The sequence below is a fragment of the Empidonax traillii genome, unplaced genomic scaffold (assembly GCF_003031625.1).
Source record: "Empidonax traillii isolate 1590-97213 ecotype Southwest subspecies unplaced genomic scaffold, ASM303162v1 scaffold6:size4315531, whole genome shotgun sequence".
NCBI classification, from domain to species: Eukaryota; Metazoa; Chordata; class Aves; order Passeriformes; family Tyrannidae; genus Empidonax; species Empidonax traillii.
In genome coordinates, this window is record NW_020955199.1 from 1,447,149 (window position 1) to 1,469,457 (window position 22,309).

The window sequence follows — 22,309 nt, forward strand, 5'->3', positions numbered from 1 at the left end:
AAAAAGAGGTAAGGAAAACTAGAAGAGGAGAACTTCAGCTCCAAGTGAGAAGAGTAGAAAAGGTAAGCAGGTGGGGAATTTCTTAAACTGTGATGGGGGAAAAAGGAAAAGGTTGTGTGTAACTAAGAGAAAGCAAGCCAAAGAAGGCCAAAAAATCACACCTTTTCCCAGTTTTGCACTGGAAGGATTGATTATATTCTGAGTAGAAAGAGAAGAGCGGGAAGAGGTTAAGATGGGAACCCAAAGTTGTATAGGAGTTGCTGGGATTGAAGATGCATAGTTTGTTGTGATGAGGAAGGTGGGACTAAAATCTGTCAGTTGGATGAATGACAGAAACAGGGGTAGTGTGATTTCTTGTCTATCTGGGGAAGGTCTCAACCTGACTTTGAAAGCATGGTCTCTGATATCATAGAGAGAAGCAAAGAAATCAGTGAGAAAGTGATTGAAGAAAGGAATGAAAGCAAGAGAAAAATCCCTGAGGGGAGAGGATTGAGAGCTGTGAGAGTATCAGCTCTGATGATCTCTGAGGAAGTGAGAGATAGGCCAGATGGTGTATCGCAAAACAACAGTGTAAGAGTTTGTTCTAGATGAGGCCAGTATTGAGAATGCATCCTTTACAAGTATTTTGCAAATGTTGCCAGACTTAGTCTAGTCACCATAACTGGGACCAGGAGCTGCCCTGAGCTCAGTAACAGCAGAGTGAAAGCTCGGGAAGCTGGCTTTTCTCTTGTCTCTAATTGCTGCCAACCTGAAATTAAGCTCTTGCAGTAAGTGGAACTGTGTGGTTGTTAGACTGGTTTGCTATTGTGGAATTTGATACCAGAAGGTATGTATGTTTTGAAATAATATTGTTGGACCAGAGGGAGAAATCTGTGCTTGTGTTGTGAGCGGTGTCTTGATGTTTAGTTATTAACAGTGTTCTGTGGTCACTTTTTTTTTATGGTGTCCCTCACTGAACGTGCATATTCATGAATTACAGTGCATCATTTTAAGAAAACCAAGCAAAAAACAAAAAATAATAAAAAAAAAAATTTAAACTCCTACTGGGATACACCAAGGCCAGACCAGTGGCACCGAAAATCAGACAGGCAGAGCCAAGAAATGTGCTTCTTGTGCCACAGCTGCTATAGGATCAAAGAGGTAGGAAGATGAGAAAGTTTATTCTGCAAAGCTCTGTATGGTGGCATTCTGCCTGGCCTCTAGGCAGGACACTTCTGTCGACAAAGGTTTACTTAATCAGTCCTGCGCTATTCACATGTGGTCACAAGATTTGATGTGAACACATCAAATAATACAGTAACAAATGCAAACAGTAGTTAGACTTTCTCTGAATATTTCAATGAATACAGTGAATTTCAGTGTGTACAATATGTACAATTAAAATAATGAATTCAAAAGAAATGAGGCCTCTCCCACCCCCCCTGTGCAAATCATTGTGCAGCAGAAACAGATGATTAAAACTCTGGATCAACTGTGTAAAATTAGAAGGACAGCTAGTTCTGTCATGGTGTTGGGTGCTATAGGGTTCAGCCATCAGTGAGAGCAAACCTCTTTGCCCTAGCCTGTACTACTGCTTTTTCAGCACCACAAACACCACTGATGGAAATAGGAGCAGCCAGTCAGTGCAGAATCAGCATTGTGATAGACTCCAGAGAGTGTATATTTGTAGCATGCAAGGAAGAGGAGATTTTTGCCCTTGGCCTGGAAATTACATGTTTATGCATAGAATTGTATGCAGCTTATTTTTTTGCTCATCATTACAGGTCCTCTCTGATGTTAGTAATTATAGCCAAGGTTGTAGATTTTTTTTGTAGAATTATGTTCCACTGTCTTTTAATCTTACTTGATTTTGTATAAAGTTTATGTAAGAGCCAAGGGGCTGAACACAATCATGCAACCATAGTGGGAATGTTTGTAAACTGGAACGAGATATTTAATAATGGTTTTCTGATTTGGAATATTCTTCTTGTGTTTTGTTGCCTAGAAATACTTCACGTTGACTTGAATGAATTTGTAGTTTGTTTTCATGTATAGATTGTAAATGTGCTATTTTTGAGGAAGCCTGAAGAAAAACCACTTGGATACGTAAAAAACTGGAGTTAGGAGCATGCTGTGGGAGCTCATTAATGATTCAGTATGGTTGGTTTCAGTTTCCCCTCCTTCCCTTCACAAGGCAAAATCCAATCAATACTTTTCTTTCAAGGTCACAATTGCTGTTTCGTCTCTGTCCTTCTGACAACCCTTGACCATCATAGGAGTGTTTTTGAGGATTTAATTACTATTTTAATCAAGGTTATCATCAATAACTCTTAGCACAGTTGTACTTGGACAGAAAATCATTATTATAGGAGAGGGCTCTGCCTTGATTCGAGTATAGGGGTGCTGTGCTCATGAAGGGCTTCGTGTCAGGCATGAAAGGGGCTTTCCCTCTGCCATCCTATCCCCAATAATCCTGTGGTTGTATTAGGGACAGGAAAGCTGTGAAGCAGTGTTATATCTCAGTTATTTGATTTTGCAAGATTTCTAAAATAGAGTTGAGTTGGGGAAAATCAAGTTTCTGTCTTTGCAAGGGAAAGGTTCAGTTATCATAATAATTTCAGGAGCAAGCTTCTGGGGGTCAGCTTCATTGTAGAATATTATGAACATATTTAATCATGCCTGTTGAACATGATGGGTCTAAACTTGCTCTTGGTCATAATCCCCAATCAGTCATAGAAGGTCCACGGTTCACATAGCCCATTCTCCTGACATAATATTTAATATTGCCCATATCAGTTTTTTATATATTCTGTTGATTTTATGGTGTTCATAAAATGCTAGTAATAGAAAATCTATTTCTATTGCTGTTTTTTAACATTAATATAATTTCTGAGGAAAAAGCTCTTCAGTGACTCGTGAAATATGTTGGAGTTTATGTGTATGTATATATAAAATGTGCAGTTACACAAATTTTCAAGCAGTATAATTTAAGTAGATGATTTAAGTTGAGCCTTGGCACTTTGGCTGGTGTTTGCTTTTATATATATATAATTTTTTTACATGTTTGTCCCTGTAATTGAATTCATAACATACAACCAGGTCTGTTGGCCATAGATCTTCTGCCTTGGCATGTGAAGTTCATTTTTTTCATGTTGCAAAGAATACTTAGCACTGAATTTGTAAATATTTTGTTTATGTTTTTTGTGATGCCTCATGCTGAGGTACCGTGGGGTAGAACAGGAGGAGATGTGGAAACCTGTTGTTTAGGTGAATTGCCTTACAGGAAGCAGCAAGGGAACACCAGAGTCTCTGACATAACAGAGAACAACTTAGAAGCACAAATTGGTTACAGGTTAATGGGAGTGAGGAGTAGGGCCGGGTGCTGAAAAGCTGTTTTGATATCTTCTAAAAATTCTTTAACCCAGTGAATTCCTGACCTGGCTCTTAATGAATCAGACTTTTGCCTCTGTATGATCCCCAACAAAAGCAAAAGTCCCAGACATAACCCATAAGTGCCAAACAAAAAATTTCCTGCATGCAGGATGACTAAGAGTATGACTCTTGACTTCTGTGCAAACTACCTGTACATCAAGTTTATCTTTGCAGGCCAAGAATATAAACCAAGAAGAATTTGGCCTGTGACTGAAGAATATCTCCTCACTGCGTAACATAAAGCATATTACAATTTTCCATAAATATTTTTAAGTGATACATATTTTTATAGCTCTAAAATACATGCACAAGTTGTGTTCCTATGGACTCCAGTCCAGAACATATCAATAATTACAGCCTTTCTCATGTTATAGATGCCTAAGGGTGAAAAATGTGAACCAAGAACAATCTAAAAGTATCACAATGGATGTTTTCTCTTCCGCAAAGTAGGATGAAAAATAAGGCTTGAATTGATGAAGAAATATAAATATATAAAAAAGAGTAGAATTGGCAATAGCAAACCAAACCCTTGACAACTGCATTAATGGTAATGCATTCCATTCCAGTTCATGGTGAAGTAAAAGGAGTTGGTCTGGTAGATCAAATATGGCTTTCATTGCAAGACTGCGACAATGAAGGTGAGATAATAAAGCTATTCAGACTAACCTGTAGAGAGTGTTGTAATTAAATATACCTAATGAATTTAGAGAATTATTTATTTTTAGAACAGATGTAATTGTAAAATACTACATTTGTTTTCAGTTATTTTTCCAGGATGTATGTATCCTCTTATGTATATGTATGTATACATGAATGCATACATTTTTTTAAAAAAAATTATATATGCAGTCAAAATTGTGAACAATTAATGATGCACATTAGGTTCCTGTATGAGTCTGGGAAATTCTTTTTGTCTAAATGTCAGGGCTTTGAGCAGGGCTTAAAAGGGATTTTATGAAATTTTTGAAAAATCAGAGTGGCCTAAATAATCGTGTGAGAATGTAACTTGCTGTCCCGTTTTGCTCATTGCAAATATGTTGTGAAGCAATTGATATGAATCCATTTGGTTTAAGCAAACCCAGCTGTGTGCTTAGGGAGAAGTCCCAAATCTTATGTTTAAACTACTGATCTTAGGTGTGTGTTCATTTTGGGTGTTATGGGGTTTTTTAAAGTTTTTTAACATGTTTTCAATCGACATCTTATTTTCCAGTCCAGGCAACAGTAAAATCACAAAAGCTCTTTAGTGTCTTTAATACTGTTTTTCAGACAAACATTGCTTTGCGTTCCATCAGTAGTAATTCATGGCAACAAGCCTAAATAATTATAATTGACCAAAAGCCAGGTTTTTGGGCCCTACGCTAACAAATATTGGTACAATTATTTTGAAAATTGTAAAAGCAGTTGCAATAATAGCATGCATTTCACCTAACTGACTCACCTCTTCCAATTAACTTCAGGTAATCAGAGAGAACTCAGCTCTGTATTATCTCTTAAGTGGTCCCCCTGGAGAGTAGGCACAGTGTGTGATATGCATGTACTATATATTTTCTCTCAATTCTGGGGCAAATCACAGCAGTGTTTGAGGCTACTGGTATGCCATCAAAGCAGCGGGGGCTGGGGCACATTCTCTGACCCTTAGGGAAAGGCATAGATTGTGACCATAGGCTTAAGTCTCTCTTCTCCCTCATTTCTCAAATAAGATAGCCTCATACATACTTGAAAATAATTCCTGATGCATGTTCTTTGAGACATACTGGAACATTGTCTAGGAAATTGCTATTTGTCTTAGGCCAAAATGGCAGCTTACTTTAATGTAGATTAAGCAATTGTGGATGAAAAAAGAAGATACACCCTTGCTTATGCCTGGGTTCTGATGTCTTTTTATTTACTGACACAAATGTGTCTTTGAGCCTCTTTGCCTTCAAGTCTTTATGTTAGCACACAAGTCTGGAAGCAAGTAGGCTTGCACATTCCATTCACACCAAGGAGGTTTTGGCTTGTTATCTACTGCTCAGATATTTTTGTGTGTCTGTTCCACATCTGAATTCACATGATTACTCTGATATGGTAGAGTTAATCAAGCTCTAGTTTTCAGCAGCCTTGCTACGTGTAAGTCTTGAGTTTAGTTTCTGGGAGGAGGTTGGGGAGGTGGGGATGAGATGGGAACACCATCTCACAAAAGGAAGGCAGGGATAAGCACTGTTGCTGGCTCTTTCACAGAAGCAGTAGCTGAAGTGGAGAGCATCACCTGGGCCAGTGCTGGGAGAATGGCCAAAGCATTGTCAAGTTCCATGAACTCCTGACCTGTAATTGTTGCAGGCTGGAACCTGTTTGGTTTGTGGAGCCCAAAAGTAGGCATTCTGTTTACCTGACCAGAGAAGAGTCAGGTGTATGGGAGTGTCTATTGATTGGAAAAGCAAGGGTATTTGACTATAAAGACTGAAGACTCTGCTTGTCTTAAAAATTTCTTTAGAGTGCATCGTCACCAATGAAATCACTTATTTCAAATTCATTTCAAGCTTTTGTTAACCTTAATACAGGTACAAGGGCATTCTTTCTGTAGAAAGAAGGAAATTCAGAAGGCTCATCTGGCAATACTATAGAGATAATTGAGCAATAGCACTGTTCCTTTCCTGGTTCTGTCCCTACAAAGTTATATGATAATAATATGTTTGATAGTGGTTTTCTTTGCTTGGGTAACAGGACAGTAACTTGTTTCTCTTGCACAGAGAGGGAAAGGATATTTCTTTTTCTGTTAAAGCAGCTTGGAAATCTCTGTTCTTACTGCATCAGTGGTAGCAGACAGTGTTTGAACAGAAACTCAAATTCATAGAGCTTACATGGCATACTGCATGCTAAATGTGGTTGAGAAATCCAGGAGCTTTGCTTGCAGGAACACAGTTTCAAATAAGGAAACAGTCTATTCACTGACTTGCTAATAACGTGCTCTGGCAGTTATGGCAGCTAAATATAGTATCCATTATAGGTTCATGTCTCATTTATCTGATGTTAATTAATTTTATAATTACATAGAATCACTTAGTAAAATTGTTTACTTTCACCTATAAAGTGCCTGGGTCTACAGATGGGGCTTTTTGGATGTAATTTAGGTGGAATTAACCTTTTAAATATAGTATGTGATTTGTCATCAAAAGGGTGTTGTAAGAGAGAGCATTCATAATTATATAAAGTGGGAACTTTCATTTTCCAAAGAGCTTTTTTCTTCTCCATTCCTTTGTGTATCCTGTGGAGAATGCGCCTTTGAATCTATTTTGTGCCCACGTAAAACTGAGAACAGAGTGAAGCAAACCAAGGCCAGACTGGAGAAAGTGCACATGGTTTTCACTTTAGCTCCAAGCAACTGTGATTTAGAACCCTCAAATTGCTTTATTTAGTATTGTTTCATGCACGCTTTTTCCATACAATATTCTCCATCTTTTGCTTTTGAGAGGGATTCGAACTTCCTGCACCATCTAGGGAGAAAGAAAAGTCCCTGGAGCCTTGGTTGGTGGGGCCACACCTTGAGTGCTGTGTCCAGTTCTGGGCCCCTCAGTTCGGGAAATATATTGAGATGCTGGAGCGGGTCCAGAGAAGAGCAACGAGGCTGGTGAAGGGACTCGAACACAAGTCCTATGAGGAGAGGCTGAGGGAGCTGGGGTTGTTCATCCTGGAGAAGAGAAGGCTCAGGGGTGACCTCATCACTCTCTACAACTCCCTGAAAGGAGGTTGCAGCCAGATGGAGGTCGGTCTCTTCTCCCAGGCAACCAGCAGTAGGACAAGAGGGCATGGTCTTAAGCTGTGCCAGGGGAGGTCTAGGTTGGGTATTAGGAAGAAATTTTTTACAGAGAGGGTAATCAGGCATTAAAATAGGCTGCCCAGGGAAGTAGTGGATTCTCCATCTCTGGAGGTTTTTAAGAAGAGACTGGATGTGGCATTTAGTGCCACAGTCTAATAACCATGGCGATGTTGGATCAAGGGTTGGACTTGATGATCTCAGAGGTCTTTTCCAACCTGGTTGATTCTGTGATTCTGTGAAATAGGTGCAGGACCTGACTGTATATTCTTCAAGCTGCCTACAAAATATGTGCAAAACTTTGAGGTGATTTTTCAGTAATGTAAATCCAGACCATGAGGTTCATGAGGTCATGTGCCTCATCCTTCACTTACCTCAAAGCCTGTGTGCTGCTGTGGAGGAGGATGAGTGTAGTGGAAGGCAGCTGTAAGGTTATCTCTTCCCTGTTCTGTGTTGTTGGATTTGTGTAAGAGATGACTAGCAGCATTTTTGTGGTATTCTCAATTTTTTCCTGTGAAACACCACTAGTGACTGGCTGTCAACTGGATGTAACTCCGTTTACCACCACTCTCTGGGCGCAACCATTCAGCCAGTTTTTAACCCCATGAACAGTGCACTCATCCAAGCCACGAGCAGCCAGTTTGTCAAGGAGAATACTGTGGGAGATGGTGTTAAAGACTTTACTAAAGCCCAGGTAGACAATATCCACAGCCCTTCCCTCATCCACCAAGTGCATCACCGTGTCATATAGCAGCAGATCAGGTTTATCAAGCAGAACCTGCACGTCATATACCTGTGCTGACTCAGCCTGACTCCCCACGGGACGTATGTCTTAATTTTTCTATCAGGAGAGAATTTTGGGGTGAAATACTCGAGCCAAGATTGTATAAAAATGTGGCACTGATCTCTCTGCTCCTGGATTGTAAAGTCTGCAGAGGAGAGAGGAAGAAGAGATGTACAGAAATGTCTTCATGGAGCGTAACGTTAATGGGACTAGCTGGAATTTGGCTCTTGGTTGCTTGCTGTCATTCCATTATCTTCATCATTGACCATGTACAGATCAATTTTTTTAAGGAAGATCTTTAATTGCCACATGGAAGTGCTTGATTAGTAGTGACTTTAAAGGAAGGCGGTTGAGATCAATGAAGTAAAAAAATCCCACACTTGTTTTACTAGAGGCACTGAGCGATTATGAGATGCATCCTATAAGAAGTATTCAGATTTCACAGACTCAAGATAAAGTGCCATAGGAAGGAGGCTGGAGAATTGCCTAGCAGCAACAATGAGAACTGTAGCTGATCAAAGGTGTTAATATTATTGTAAGGCAACAGTAAGCAAAATAATCCCATTATAATTGAGTATATGTGAATATATATGATGAATTTCATAACTCATATCGTACTGTAATGAGCGACATTATTTCCCTAATTTGTATATAAAAAGTGGCTTGCCAGGTCCTGTCAAAAGGTCATGTATTGAAAATATAGAATTTTTATTGATCCTTGGAATTATGCAAGCTAACATGATGTTAGAGTTGTCTTCAATATTTGGGTAGAGACAGAATGGTTTCAAAGTTGACAGTGGTTCTGTTTTTCAAAGGGACAAGACGTAATTATTCTATCCTTTCATGTGTTCTGATTTTCTTTCTTGTGGCTGTAAAGTGACACTTGTCAAAACTGAATCTATTTAGTAGGGTTTCTGTATTTTACATGCATACGAATGAGTATATTAAACCCAAATCCTAGGGATGTCATAAGGTAGAGTCTTCTTTCCTAACAGCTTTGACTTTTCAAGTACTTGCATAAAGCTTTGAGAAAGCATCCGTTGATCTATTGGTTGATCTCTTGGGCATACGGTGTTTCATGCAAATGAAATGTAAAGTCACCCACAGCCGTCCGTGTTTTAAAATGTGTATGCAGATAGTAATTGCCACACTCTTTCCTGTCAACTGGGTTTCTATTAATGCACATTTGCTGTGGATCTGTGGGGAGATGCTGTTCATACAGGGTTCTGTTAGAGTTTCTGAACAGTTGCTTTTTTGCACTCTCACTGTTTTACTTTAACCTGTTCCTGAATTAGAAACTGTCCAAAATATATGTACTGTCTCTGTGCACTGGTGGTTTGAGCTTCAGCTCTTAATGAACTCTCAGTAATCAATAGGAAGCAAAACAACTACATCAGCAGCCTCAGCACTGTAAAAGGAAACTTATTTTGGATAGTGTGTTTGAAGATATGAGGATAATGACTCTCACTGAGAAAGATGGAAAATCTTGTCCTTCCTTAAGAGTGCAAAACACAAATGTTTTGTTTTGTGCTGCCTGCTTGGAAAATGAGCATGTCTTCCAGTATATCATACTGGAAAATAAAACTGCAAATCAAACTAAGGAAAAACAGATTAAGATATTAAATATCCTTAAGATATTAAAGATCCTTGGTAGCAGTGTAGAGGACTGTTATTCCAAAATATTTTTTGTCTCTAAAACGCTGAGTAAAAAGGTTGAGTTTTGGCATCTCTTAGTTCTAACTTACTTCACAGTGAGAACAGCTTTATAGGGTTCTGTACTAAAGTATGTATAATTCTCTTCAACCCCTATTCTCATTTGATAAACTTGTAGATCAGTGAAACCAACCATTAAATAGATTGAGTATTACCTGCAACACTGATGCTGATGACTCCAAATTTATTAAGCCTATTTGGAAATCTCATACAGGTGGCAGCATCCGTAAAATTACAAATTATGGAGCATAAATTTAAACATTAGAGGAAGAGATAGTGATAGTGGAAATCTTTAAAATGTACTGCATATTTTGAAGAATTGGAAAGGAGAACAAAAACTTTTTAGTTTTGGGTTACTGTAAATAGTCCCAAGTTTAACACAGTATTATATTGGTTATATTGTGTCCTGCCTTCCTGTTGTAAGCAACTGGAACATGTAAAAGGATCACGACTCTTTAACTTGACGTACAACTTCATGGGATAGACTATTTAATCTGTTCTGGTTCTAGTTTTTCCAACTGCTAAGTAAATTCAGTTATGGGAAAATCTGGTCTCAAAAGAGACACTGATGTGTAGTTGAGATACAGAATGTTCAGTGAATCGCTGGCCACTAATAAGTTAATTTCTTTGTCTTCTATCCATGTTTTTGTCTTTAGGTAAAAAAGTAATATTTATACTTGTCATTAGAACTCTTAATTATACAAATTAAAAATATGGTGTTACTTCACATATAGTACTTCAGGGGGTAAAAACAATACTTAGAAGGAAGGAAAAAATTATATTAAATGTTTATTTTACTGTGCCCTGAAACACAAGTCAGTATTGCACCTGGTGCATGCAAACTCTGCAAAATCCTAAGAAGAAGTATGGATTTCTTAAGGCAACTTCGTCTTCTGCTGGATTGCTCTAGAAGGCAAGACATTATTCTTCTTTGTGCAACAAACTTTCTCCAGAAACCTATACAGGAGCCTCTTCTTGCTTTCCAATAAAAATTAGGTGACATTTTGTCCTCATTTTGCCAAAACATTAGCCAGCACAGCTCTTTGTAGCAGTGGTTTAGATCCAAGAAGCAAATAAAACTAGGAATGAATTGTTTCATTTTCTTTCCTACTAGAAACCAGAAACAGATAAATTTGATAAGAATACCTTTTTAGCTAACACAACTGCATATTCTCTTTGCCTTCATCCCTTCCAGTCAGCAGTTTGAGCTTTCTCCATATAAATCACAATTCTTTTAAAAGGATCAGAGATACATGCCATGTATGCTCGATTTCCTTCAGTGGAGGAGAGTAAAAATGTAAATTGATTTTTGATTCAAAATACTCTGTTTGGATCAAAGCCCCAGACAGTATTCTGCTTAGAATAAACCTTATGAACTTGGTGAAGAGAGAAGGTGGGATGAGACTTTACATTTTAGAAAGTTTCAATTTCTCAGTACTTATTTTGCTTTGTACTTTCCCTTAAATGCTTGAGTTTACATACATGATCTCCAAATTTATGCAACTCATATGTAGAGACAAAAATGGCAAGTGGGATGTGAATATATAAAATTTATAATTTTTTTCCCTTAAGTCATCATTATGGGAAACTTACTTACTCTGACAGAGTTTAGGTCAGGTTTGTAATGACGAAGTAAGTCTGACTGAAGACCTCCAGTTTATGTACTACTCACTGAAATACATTGTTTCAAATCCTGCTGGAGCATAAAGGACTTTAGACAGCTAAAATTTAGCACCTTGCTTTGAGAAAAATTTCAGAATATGACCACGTTGTAACATCTTCCTTTCTGAATGACTTAGGTGGGGGCTTGTAGGGAGCCTAACCAGTGAGAAGGGGGATGATTGAGATTGTTTGGGACAGGTAGAAACTGAGCCTGTGGATGTGTGACTATCCTCAGAACAGAGATGTTCCAAAATATGGCAGTACATTAGATGTTACGATTCATAAGGTGTTACGATACCAGTGACTGCTCAGTGTTTTGTTGTGTGCTGGTTGAAGAAGGAAAAAAATTGGCTTCTTTACATATAAAAGGGATCATGTTTATGAAAGGCTCTTCTGTCAGAAGCAGTTCAGTATGTATAAACATAGGAGTTCGCTATCATACCTTTTTTTTTTTTTTATTCTTTCCTCTCTAATGAATGGAAAAGCTAGAAACAATTCATCAATAACATTTTGTTCAGCTCCAATGACAGTGAACTCTTAGGACATTCCAGATCATCCAGTATCCAAGATACAGGTCTGCAGAGCTCATGAGATAGTCATCTGTGGTACTTCCAGAAAGTAGGATTAAAAAAAGTTCCTCACTGGTGGCTCAAGTGGATCCTTAGTAATAACATAATTCAAACTACACTTTCTCTTTGGGGAAGAGCAATTAGACTTAAATTTGATATTCTCAAAATAGTGTACTCCAAAAATAGTGTACTCCAAATTCTTTAAGATGTTTGTTTAAAGACTAATAATTAATACATTGCTGATTTCAAAGCTTTTTGAATGGAGAGCTGCTATTGGAAATAAACTTATCACCAGGCTACATTTTAAACTACTTAATATTTTCTTTACTGTCTTTGATAAATTTGCATTTGAGAGAGACAGATACATAATGTTCCTTTAAAGGATGAATGAAGTTCTGTCATTCCTTGTACAGGGACGATGGATAGTTTTTTTCTATCTTCCACTTTTATTTTGAGATTTTATTTTTATTCTTTAGTGTACTTTCCTCTGCAAGTCTGAGTGGCAGCTTATATAACGACAGTGTTCTTTTAAAGCTAATATTAAACTTAAAATCCAGTGCCCTGACAGCAACTCAAGCCAAAATCAGGCTTTGCCTCAACTTGCCTGTCTGCATTTGAGCGTTTGAACTCTGAGAAGCCAAATGAGAGGCTGAAAGTAAGGTCATAAGGGATCTTCTAAACAGCTGCTGCCCATAACATTTTGCGTTTGTTAGCTCAGTGACTCCAAATAGTCAGAGATCTAGTGTGCCAGTTAAGTTCAGATTGCCTGCTGCCAAATGGGTTTGCAACTTTTTCTACTTTTTCTGGAACCATTATTTTAAAGCACTTCCATTCAGTTTCTGCATCTTTATATTTCAGTCCTCTTTCCTTGTTCCATTTCATCGATGTCCTTCTAGAACCTTTTTATCCCCTCCGCACACACCACTTCCTCCTCCTCTCCCCTGTCCCTCCCTGCCCCACTCCCCACAACTGTGCTGTATTCATGTATTCTTTTCATTTCTATGTACTTCACCTGGTTGCTTTCCATGTTTCAATGAATACAGTTAATAGACTCTTCTTTTCCATCTTTTCGTTTACTTTCACCATTTTCTTTTCTCTCTTGTTTTCTGGACTCATTTCTGTTAACCAAATTTTTTTCTTTAAAAGAGTTAAATATTTAATAAAGATTCTATAATACATTTAAAAAATCATTTGATTAATTCTTCTGCCTTCAATAGGACTTCGGAAGTCTTGTGGACTTCTTGACTCCTGTAGACTGCTCAGGTCCTAAGTCTGAGGCTTCTTTTGTAGGGGTTGTTTTAGATACCACTGTTGACTAATAGGTTACTAATGTACCTGCAAATGCAAACTAAGAATACGGAATAAGAGAATCGGTTAGGTTGGAAAGTACCCTTAAGATCATCAGGTCCAACCATTAACCTAACGTTACACACTCCACCACTAAACCATGTCCCTAAGTACCTCTGGTGATTTGCAAGAACACATTGGTTTACTTTCCTTAAAATAGTTATGCTGCTTTCCCAACCCCCTCCACCTCCCTGCATATAGTTTATCATGATCTGAAGTTTGCAGAAGTTGTAAGAAGATCGGTTTTCTACCTGTGTTTGCCCGAATACTATTCACTGTGTAGTAGTTCATAAGTGGGAGCCCCTGGTGGTCTAGAGGGTAAAGGCGCGGCGCTGTCACCGCAGAGACCCAGGTTCAATTCCCGGTCGGGGCCACTCCCTGGGCAGATGGAGCTCGTTAGCCCTGGAAGGCAATCCATCTACGTCCTGAGGACCTCGCTGCCACCATCCAAGCTCGCTTGGCCCCGGCAGATGAACCTCAGGATTAAAGGGTGGGCTCAGTTCCATGCACACTGTGTCTCACCTAAAAAAAAATCCAGTGTGCAGGCTGGAAGGTGTAAAGACCTTCCCCGGTTTTTCGTTCGTGAAGAGACTGGCCATTATTACATTACAGTTCATAAGTTGAAACTTCTCAAAATTCAGAGATGACTTTAAACACAGCAGTATGATTTTACTGTGATTGCAGCAGACTAGGTAAGAAACAAACTAAAAGGCCGAAAATCTTTTACTTACAGTGGTTTGCTTTGGTGTTAAAAGTGTGGTATCGATACGTGGCTTTATATAAATACATGTATGTATCCTTTGATTTAGTTGACAAGAATGTATGCAATCTCACATATTTAAGAAAAGAAACTTCCACAGAGGAAGTCTGAATGGACTAGGAAATTTGAAGGGAAAGTGGCAACCATGCAGTAGCTCTCGGTTCTAGACTACCAAAACCCCAGCAACATTTCTCCTTTTCCATCTAACCTGTAACTTCTAAACATCCCTCAGAAAATTACTTACTGTTCTGAAGAAAGGCTGATACTATATTTTTGTCTGTGAGTTAGCAGAGCCCTTTGTTTTTCTCTTGACATTTTACACTAAACCTTATTAATTGTTTCAAAGAAAAAGCATTTTGCCACATGCTTTTAGAACTGTGGGGTTGCACAAACTAGCACATTTAATTTCTGTAGGTGTGATTACCTGCTTTCAGGGTAGAAGTACTAAGAGTGCCTCAAGGTTAGGACAAGCAAGAAAACACAGTGTAAATGAATTAATCATCGTTACTAACAGTCAAATACAACTTCTCTTGAAACTTGTAATGTAAGTTCCAATTATTTAAAACAAATCAGGACTTGGCTCTGAATTGTTGTTTAAATTTCTGTGGAATATTAATAAGCTTTCAGAGTTTACAAATATTGAGGACTTATTAAAGCAGGGTAAAAAAAAATGAAAACAAAAATCCAAAAACTACTGCTGAAGTTTACGTTTGCAGATGATTAGTGTAATTCTCACTTGTGTTTTTTTCAAATGTCATTAGAACAAGTAATGGTGACTGTCAACAGTGATGTACATAATAACTCAACTGCATCAGATAACAACAGACTGGGTAAGACAATGCTGTTCTAGGAAGTATTTGTGCCACAGGGTTAGCTAGCTGAATTTTACACAGGGCCCTAACATAGCATTTTTTAAAGTTCTTAGCCTTAGACTGTCAGGTAAGATTTAGAGGATAGGTTTCTCCTTCATCTCAGAACAGAACATGTCCTAGGGATTGTACTTGTGTTTCAATATGCCATCATATTTAGTTGTTGATGTTTAAGTTCCTGTTGATATTTAAAAACAGTAAGTGTCAAGATAATTGACTAGTATTTCCCCAAGGTCTACTGTTTTTCTGCCTTTACAAAGTCATTTAATGACATTAAGGGCAGGAGCCTGTTTGGAGAAGGCAGAAATGATGATATGCACAGAGCTAAAGTGTGGAAAGTTACAGAGGACCCTGGTGTTTTACTTAGAATATCTCTGTGGTGTAGAGGGGTATCCTTCACTTAGTTGGTGTAACATACTAAAGACAGAAAACTTGATTGTGCTCACCAGGCTTGATCACCATAAACCTTTGCACAAGGCAGAATACCTGACTGAAGTTTTTCTAACCCATGCATAGTACAGTCCCTGGCTGAAAAATTCTATATTGCATTACATCTCAATATGAGTATTTTTCTGTGTTAAAGATAAATGTATATAGCACACTCTATATATTTTTAGTAAACAAATAAAATCTTGGGCCACAAGATAGAGCTAATGTTGTTATTTTCATATATTCATATACAGTTTTTATGTAACACTTTATGCTTTAAATGCATTTTATGTGTATGTGTTTGATTGTCAAATATTCATTTGTGTTTGGTTTTTTGTATTAATTTTTCTTTGTTTTTCTTTGTTTTTTTTCTTTATTTAAAGCATGATTTCTCACATTTTATTTTGTTTCTTTTAGGTTTTGTTTTATTTCATAAGATCCCACTGGATGGGTAAATGAAATAAGGAAAAGATGAGAGAGGGGCTGTTGAGCTTGTGGAATCTGTATGCTGCACAGTAGGGAGTGGACAGTGTTCTTGCCCAATGAAGTGTCACCTCCCTTGGTGTACATTCAAATCAGTAGCTGATTTTGCAAGAGCGGGGCAAAGCCAAGCCCTGAGGCAGCTAAAAAACTCAAGAAAGTCCAGAAATAAGCTACCACACTCTTTCCTATTGCCTTGTCCTCACTGTATCTTCCAAAATGACATTGAGATGAAATGACATTATTGTGTTTCCTCTGTCAACTATTTTTTTCTGTTTGAACTTAACTGGAAAGATGTCGGGTTTATAAATAATATTTATCAAGGGTGAACTGCAAAGCTGCTTTTATTTTATTGCATTAACGCCTCTGCAAAACTTCTACGTTACTTGAGTGTGTGTGTAAGGCTCACTGATTTCAGGGGCAATGCTCACATTCTTTAAAGTTAAGTTCTTGTAGATTTGCAGGATATGGTCTTAAATCATGAAGCAGTAAATTGCAGAGCTGGCCCTGCAAATCTTATTATGAATGTAGGTCCACTGACTTTACCAGGGAGAGGGAGAGTCTAAAATCTATACAGAAAGGTGGCAGTACTGTTTGTTAGTGTGTTTGGGTATTGAAGCAGCCCCACCACTTAGACATTCAGTTAGGTCATGCTTATTCAAGATAGTCCATAAGTTTAGGCTGGATATTAGAAAATAGCTCTTTACAGAGAGAGTGATCAGGCATTGGAATGGCCTGCCCAGAGAGGTGGTGGATTCACCATCCCTGGAGGTTTTTAAGATGAGGCTGGATGTGGCACTCAGTGCCATGATCTGGTAATCACAGTGGGGTTGGATCAAGGGTTGAACTTGATGATCTCAAAGGTCTCTTCCAACCCAGTTAATTCTATGATTCTATGATTTAGATAAACATACAAGTTTGTAGTAGGACAGAATGCTGATTCTGAGCCAAGAACAAGAATAACAACAGTATGTGGCTGTTCCTTCAGACTGTAGACTTAAAGGCTTGTTTAACTGTTCATATTTAACTGTGAAGTATGCTTCAGAATATGCTTCAGTATACTTCAGAGAAGAGTTAACTCTAACACATGACAACTAAGTGAAGGCACGTGCATATTGCAAGAGCAAGTATGGCATTTAGATACAGTTCTAGAAATTATTTTCATTCTATTTACCCGAGTTTCTACTTTGATCTTTTCAGTTTAAGGAATTCTAAGAAATATGAAGTTTCTGGGTTGGTTGTTTGGTTTTGTTTTTAACTGAGAGCTACAAAGACTAGCAGCAAAAACCCGAGATGTTTCTGTCCATTTTGATTACATTTTTGAGATAAGTTTGATTTTAATTCCTTACAATTATGTGTAGTAAAAAAGCTAAGTTTGATTTTAATTCCTTACAATTATGTGTAGTAAAAAAGCAGAGTAGATGTCTCTCCAGTATTTGCTTTTCATTGTTACTGCTTTTTAATTTCAGCCATTTTCACTCTTCCATTGTAACACCATTGTCTTTTCTTTTACTGCTGTCTTTTACAGCCGTACACCATGCCTCTCTTGCTACAATACTGTCTTGACTCTTTTGTACTATCTCTATAAACTGACTTGCTTTTTGCCTTTTAAGACTCTTAGTCCTTCAACTTTTTGCTTGTGTTCTCTTGAGTCTCTTGCATTCAAGTTCTTTATTCCTGCTGTGCTCAAGTTTTGGAAATATCCTTTTTAGTCAAGAAATATGACCACATTTGCATTCTTCTAGGCCTGTTTAGTGAGATGTTTCCTCTGTCTTGCCACTGGTTAGGGATGGGGAGCTGCAGTTGCTAAAAATCTGTCCCAAAGATGTGTTCTCCTCCCCACATTAAAAAAGAGGACAGAACTGGAAGTCTACTGATGACCTAGGAATCGTGTTGTCTTTGTCGCCCTGCACATACTGTGGTGATTTGGGGAGGGATGGCAGCAATTAAGGATATCCATCATAGTTCTGTTTGAAGTTGGAGGACAACAAGTGTTCTGCTGTTCTTCAAAAACAATATTAGGAATGTTTGACTGTTTTTTCCTTCCTAAGTCAATGTAGACATGGTCTTATTTTTCAGAGATCATAACTTTCTCTTCTGATTACTGATTCACTTTTAATTTCCTTTTAATTATTTTCTTCTGAGACTTCTTGCTTAGCCATACATCTGTCTTCCTGTTGAAATAATATCTGATGTCAGTGAGCTGATGATAAATGAGTGGAGAACCATTTAGCAGCAAAATCTGAACTAAAGTCAGTGGACTTACATGAAACATATGTTGTATCGTGAGCAGTGCTTGACCAGTATCTGAAATACCAATTTGAGGTTTTGCTGGTACAAAGTCAGCATATCTCAGTTATGTGCTCACAATTTATTTCCAAATAAATGAGGTGAGAATCTGAACCCTTTTCTTTTGGCAGGGAAAATGAAAACTCGAAGAGCTGGAATTTGGCAGTTGATTTTTGAAATATTTAACTTTAAAAGGTAGTTCTTTCTAATTCATAATATTTATATGCATAAATACGCACAGTTATTGATTGGGGATTTTATGGTTTTTTTTGTAATTTATTTTGTAGCACTTTGCAGTTCATCTTTGTCATACAGGGGTAGATTTGACCTTCAAATGTTTCAGTATGTACTGACACAGTATTTTGGATTTTATGTAATCATGGAGGTAACTTCAATAAACAACAACTGATTTCTGCATCACTGATACATATATATATATTTATATCTATATTGTAGAATATCCTTCTTACATGTTTTGTACTACATTATGTTAGCCACACGGTGCACTATTACTTGATACAGATATTCACAAAACCTTATGGATTGCAGCATCTGATTTGTTACTAATAATGTCTTAACACAGAAGTTTAATGCTTGATGGAAAGACAGCATGTTCCTAAAATGGTTCCTTTTCAGTATGTGGACAGAGCCTCTTAAAACTAAGGGAGCTTAATGTGGAAATTACGGTACCAACTAGCTCCTGTCTTTCAGCTTGATTGTAAGTGACATTGATTGTAACTGTGGAGATTATGATCTGCCCAAATGGTGTCAGTTTACAAAGGGCTCAGTTAATTACAAATTCTTGACCTCCTTAAAATAAAGTGAGACTGAAACTAAGAATCATGCAGGAACCATTAACGTGGTAAAAGTTGCTGAACAGCCAGGATTTGACATTAAAAAGCTTTTATATTGTTTCACTGAGCAATAAAAGAGGCTATGAAATGTCTAAAGGCAGAGTTGCTATTTTCTTCCCCTGTGCCAGACATGAAACTAAAATAAAAACATATTTCTAATGTTTTGCTAGAAGGGGTTTATTTGTACTAGAATTTATTTTAAATAGACATTTAATATACTCAGAGACATACCTAGATAAGCTGTTGAGTAGTTTGATGGATAGATTAGTTTGGGGACTGGAGAGGAAGCACTGCTGGGGGTATTTTGGTTTGAGGCAAGTCCTATCATCCATTCTGTTAAATAAACCTCTTTGTGTTGAATTTGGTCGAAGTTTGACCAGTGGCCAGGTCTATATTGCAAACAAGTGGATTGTTCCTGGGCAGAGCCCAGTGTTGTACTTACTGCATATGCCTGCCAGGAAACGTGAGCTGAGGGCACTCACAAAGGCTGCTCCAGAAGAAGAATGTTTGGGGATCATGTCGTTCTTTTACGAGAGTCATGGAAGCTCACAGCCCAGCCAGGTCAAACAGAGGCTGCTATGAGATGTTTTCATGACAATATGTCTCTGAGTACCCTAATCTGCAAAAGGCAGTCTTCAGCCTTTCCACTGCCTTTTTCTACCAGCTGGATTTCTCCCAGGCAGCAGTGAAGAAAAACATGCATTTCAGTGGGAGCAAGATCAAGATCCTTGGGAACAGCAGACAGTGCCAAGAAAACCTGTGGACAGCTAGTTGAAAACAATTTTAGTTCAAATAGTTCTTGCAGGAATTAGTCTTTCTTTTTTGACTGTCAGCAGAAGGACTATAAATATATTTTTTCCTAGGAAAGCTAATTTTTGAGCATGGTTTCTCAAAAACTGAAGAACATACAGAATTTTGCCATGTAGGAATGACCAGTACATTCCAACTGGCTCCTTACTCAACAGCCTTCATGCAGAGGTCCAGTTTGTCGATCCCTTGATCCCACCATTCATGATAAGTTGACAATTAATCATCACCATGAAGACCATCACTTTGTTTGCATCTGTTTAAATGCTTAAAAACTTGAAAACAATTTGTGAAGTTGGAAGCCATTATCAGATAGATAAAAAATGCATCCTTTCTGGCATCTTTTTTAATTCAACTGTCCTTTTCCAGTTGTATATTTAACACTTGAAATAATTTGAAAGTTTTTAGTGGATTGGGTAACAAAGTATTTTGCTCATGTTTATTTCGAAAGAAAACCCCAAAAGCTTACCTGAAGGTTTTTAGTACTTTCTGCATCTTCATAATTCTCTCTGGCTTCTTCTCTTCCTTCCAATTTCAGTCACTCTGTTTTCTACTCTTAAGAGAGCTCAGTGTCCTCCTTTGTGAGCTGTGGTAAGCTCTGTTCTCCATAGGGCACAAATGTGCAGGGTCTTGGAGTATCATTTTGAGGGGCTTTGTCATCATTATGTGATGTTGTAACTATTCCAAATTAAATGTAGATCCATGTTGTTCCAGATTTTGTCATCTGATCTTCAGAGCAAGAGTTTGTGGATGGTTGGAAGTGTTGAGAAATATGAATACAGTATTATAGGGAGCACAGAGAATGCTGATGTTGTGTATTTCACATGTGTTACAGACCATGCCACTGTCCCATTTCCATAAGAATGTGTATACCCAAACTTTTGAGGCTGACTTCTATTTGTTCTGTTCTTTTGTTCATACAAAGTAAATCTGCTCTGAAAATAGGAAATGATGTATTGATTGGAAATAAATTTAGCTGTTTAATTCTACAAGCATGTAGACTGTATGATTGAACTTGCAGAACATGTTATTGTCTTTTAATCAACCTCAGGTTAACTGGTTCCCTTATTTTCATCATAAAAGATAGATTGAAAGAGCCCACATTAGAGCATGTATTGTTTTCATATAGAGATGCTATATCCTTCTAATTTTAACAGCAACCTCCATGATTAGCTATGTTTTTGCAGCTGCAAGAAGTGTGGTGGATAAGCATATGTGTCCTGGCCTGGAGCAGAGTTGCAGCCAGTGTAGAGCCAAACTGCTTTCATTTTGAAGGGAGCAATTCCCCTGTAATCTCTAGAGGCAGCAACTCACAGCAGTGTTACTAAGCAGATTATGTCTTAATATAGGAGGAAGCTTGTCTCATTGCGTACACATTTTCACTGTAACTTTGTTCCTCAGCTGGAATGGCAAGAACAACCATATAAGATTTCAGGGAACCATCTGATATTCAAACGAGTAGAGGGTAAAGTCATGCCTTTCTTACGATGGCTCTGATTTTTCCTTTGTATAGGCAGAGTAGGGCTCATCATCAGGCATGTCAACCAAACAGGAAAGAAATCTTGATTTTTTTCCTGAGACCTTTTTTTCAACATAACTGTTTCATTGATATTATTGGCTTTACTAGTGTGAGAGCAAAATTGGGGTGCCATACCACTGCACAAACCCAAGACCAGAGTCTTTGACAAATATTTTTTAGATGTCTTCCACTGCCATTCAGAGCTTTATGTTCCCGGGTCTTTTTTGTATTTCAGGCTCAGTTTAAAAACAGGAAGAGTCATTTAGTCAATATCAAAGTGTAGAAAATAAGCATTCATTTCTGAATTATTTTTTCATATTCTAAATGAAAGCATGAAATTGCGTTCTACCATAGCATCACATCGTGGATGGCAAGCCCTGGAATAAGAGACAACAGGTAGAAACTGATGCACAGGAAGTTCTACCTGAATAAGAGGAAGAACTTCTTTACTGTGCAGGTGAGCAAGCACTGGAATAGATTGCCCAGAGAGCTCGTAGAATCTCCCTCACTGGAGATATTCAAGAACTGTCTGGATGCAATGCTGTGCCACATGCTCTGGGATGACCCAGCTTGAGCAGGGAGGTTGGATCACATGACCCACTGTGGTCCATTCCAACCTGACCATTCTGTGATTCTGTGATTAAAGAATTCATAGCTGTGATCCAACAGCAAACTGTAAGCCTTTTCTCCCTCTCTTCCCTCTAATTCTTCCTGTTGAAACTGTTTCATATTATTGTAAATCACAGACAATCATTGGTTTTATTCACAAATGCTACCATAACAGTTTGGAAAATCTATATTTATGAAAAATGTACTTGATCAACTTACTTTTAACAGGCCAATAAAGCTTTTAATTCCATATCATTGTGTTTTTCACTGCCTGTAAATTGATCACATCTCATATTCCATTAGTAAAAGCGCATTGCATTAGAAAATATAAAAGTCTCTAAATTCCTCACCAATTACCTGTTGTTATAGATGTGCTATTGTTGTTTTTGTTTTCTGATAAACAGTGAAATTCTA

The 22,309-nt window shown here is 37.8% G+C and overlaps 1 protein-coding gene across 9 annotated transcripts in view; it reads left to right on the forward strand.

Moving 5' to 3' along the window:
- Window positions 1-22,309, forward strand: part of NTRK2 (neurotrophic receptor tyrosine kinase 2) — a 205,347-nt gene that overhangs the window by 73,894 nt on the left and 109,144 nt on the right. For 2 of the 9 annotated variants that reach the window (XM_027880504.1, XM_027880519.1), the window contains exon 12: window positions 3,978-4,049. The exons of 1 other annotated variant lie outside the window; for it this stretch is intronic. In XM_027880504.1, coding sequence (XP_027736305.1) covers window positions 3,978-4,049 — 72 coding nt within the window. Of the gene's footprint in view, window positions 1-3,977; window positions 4,050-13,146; window positions 13,196-14,473; window positions 14,779-14,800; window positions 14,870-15,754; window positions 15,901-22,309 lie in introns of those variants that run through there. 6 more of the 9 variants (XM_027880534.1, XM_027880526.1, XM_027880543.1 and 3 more) reach the window with 6 other exon arrangements.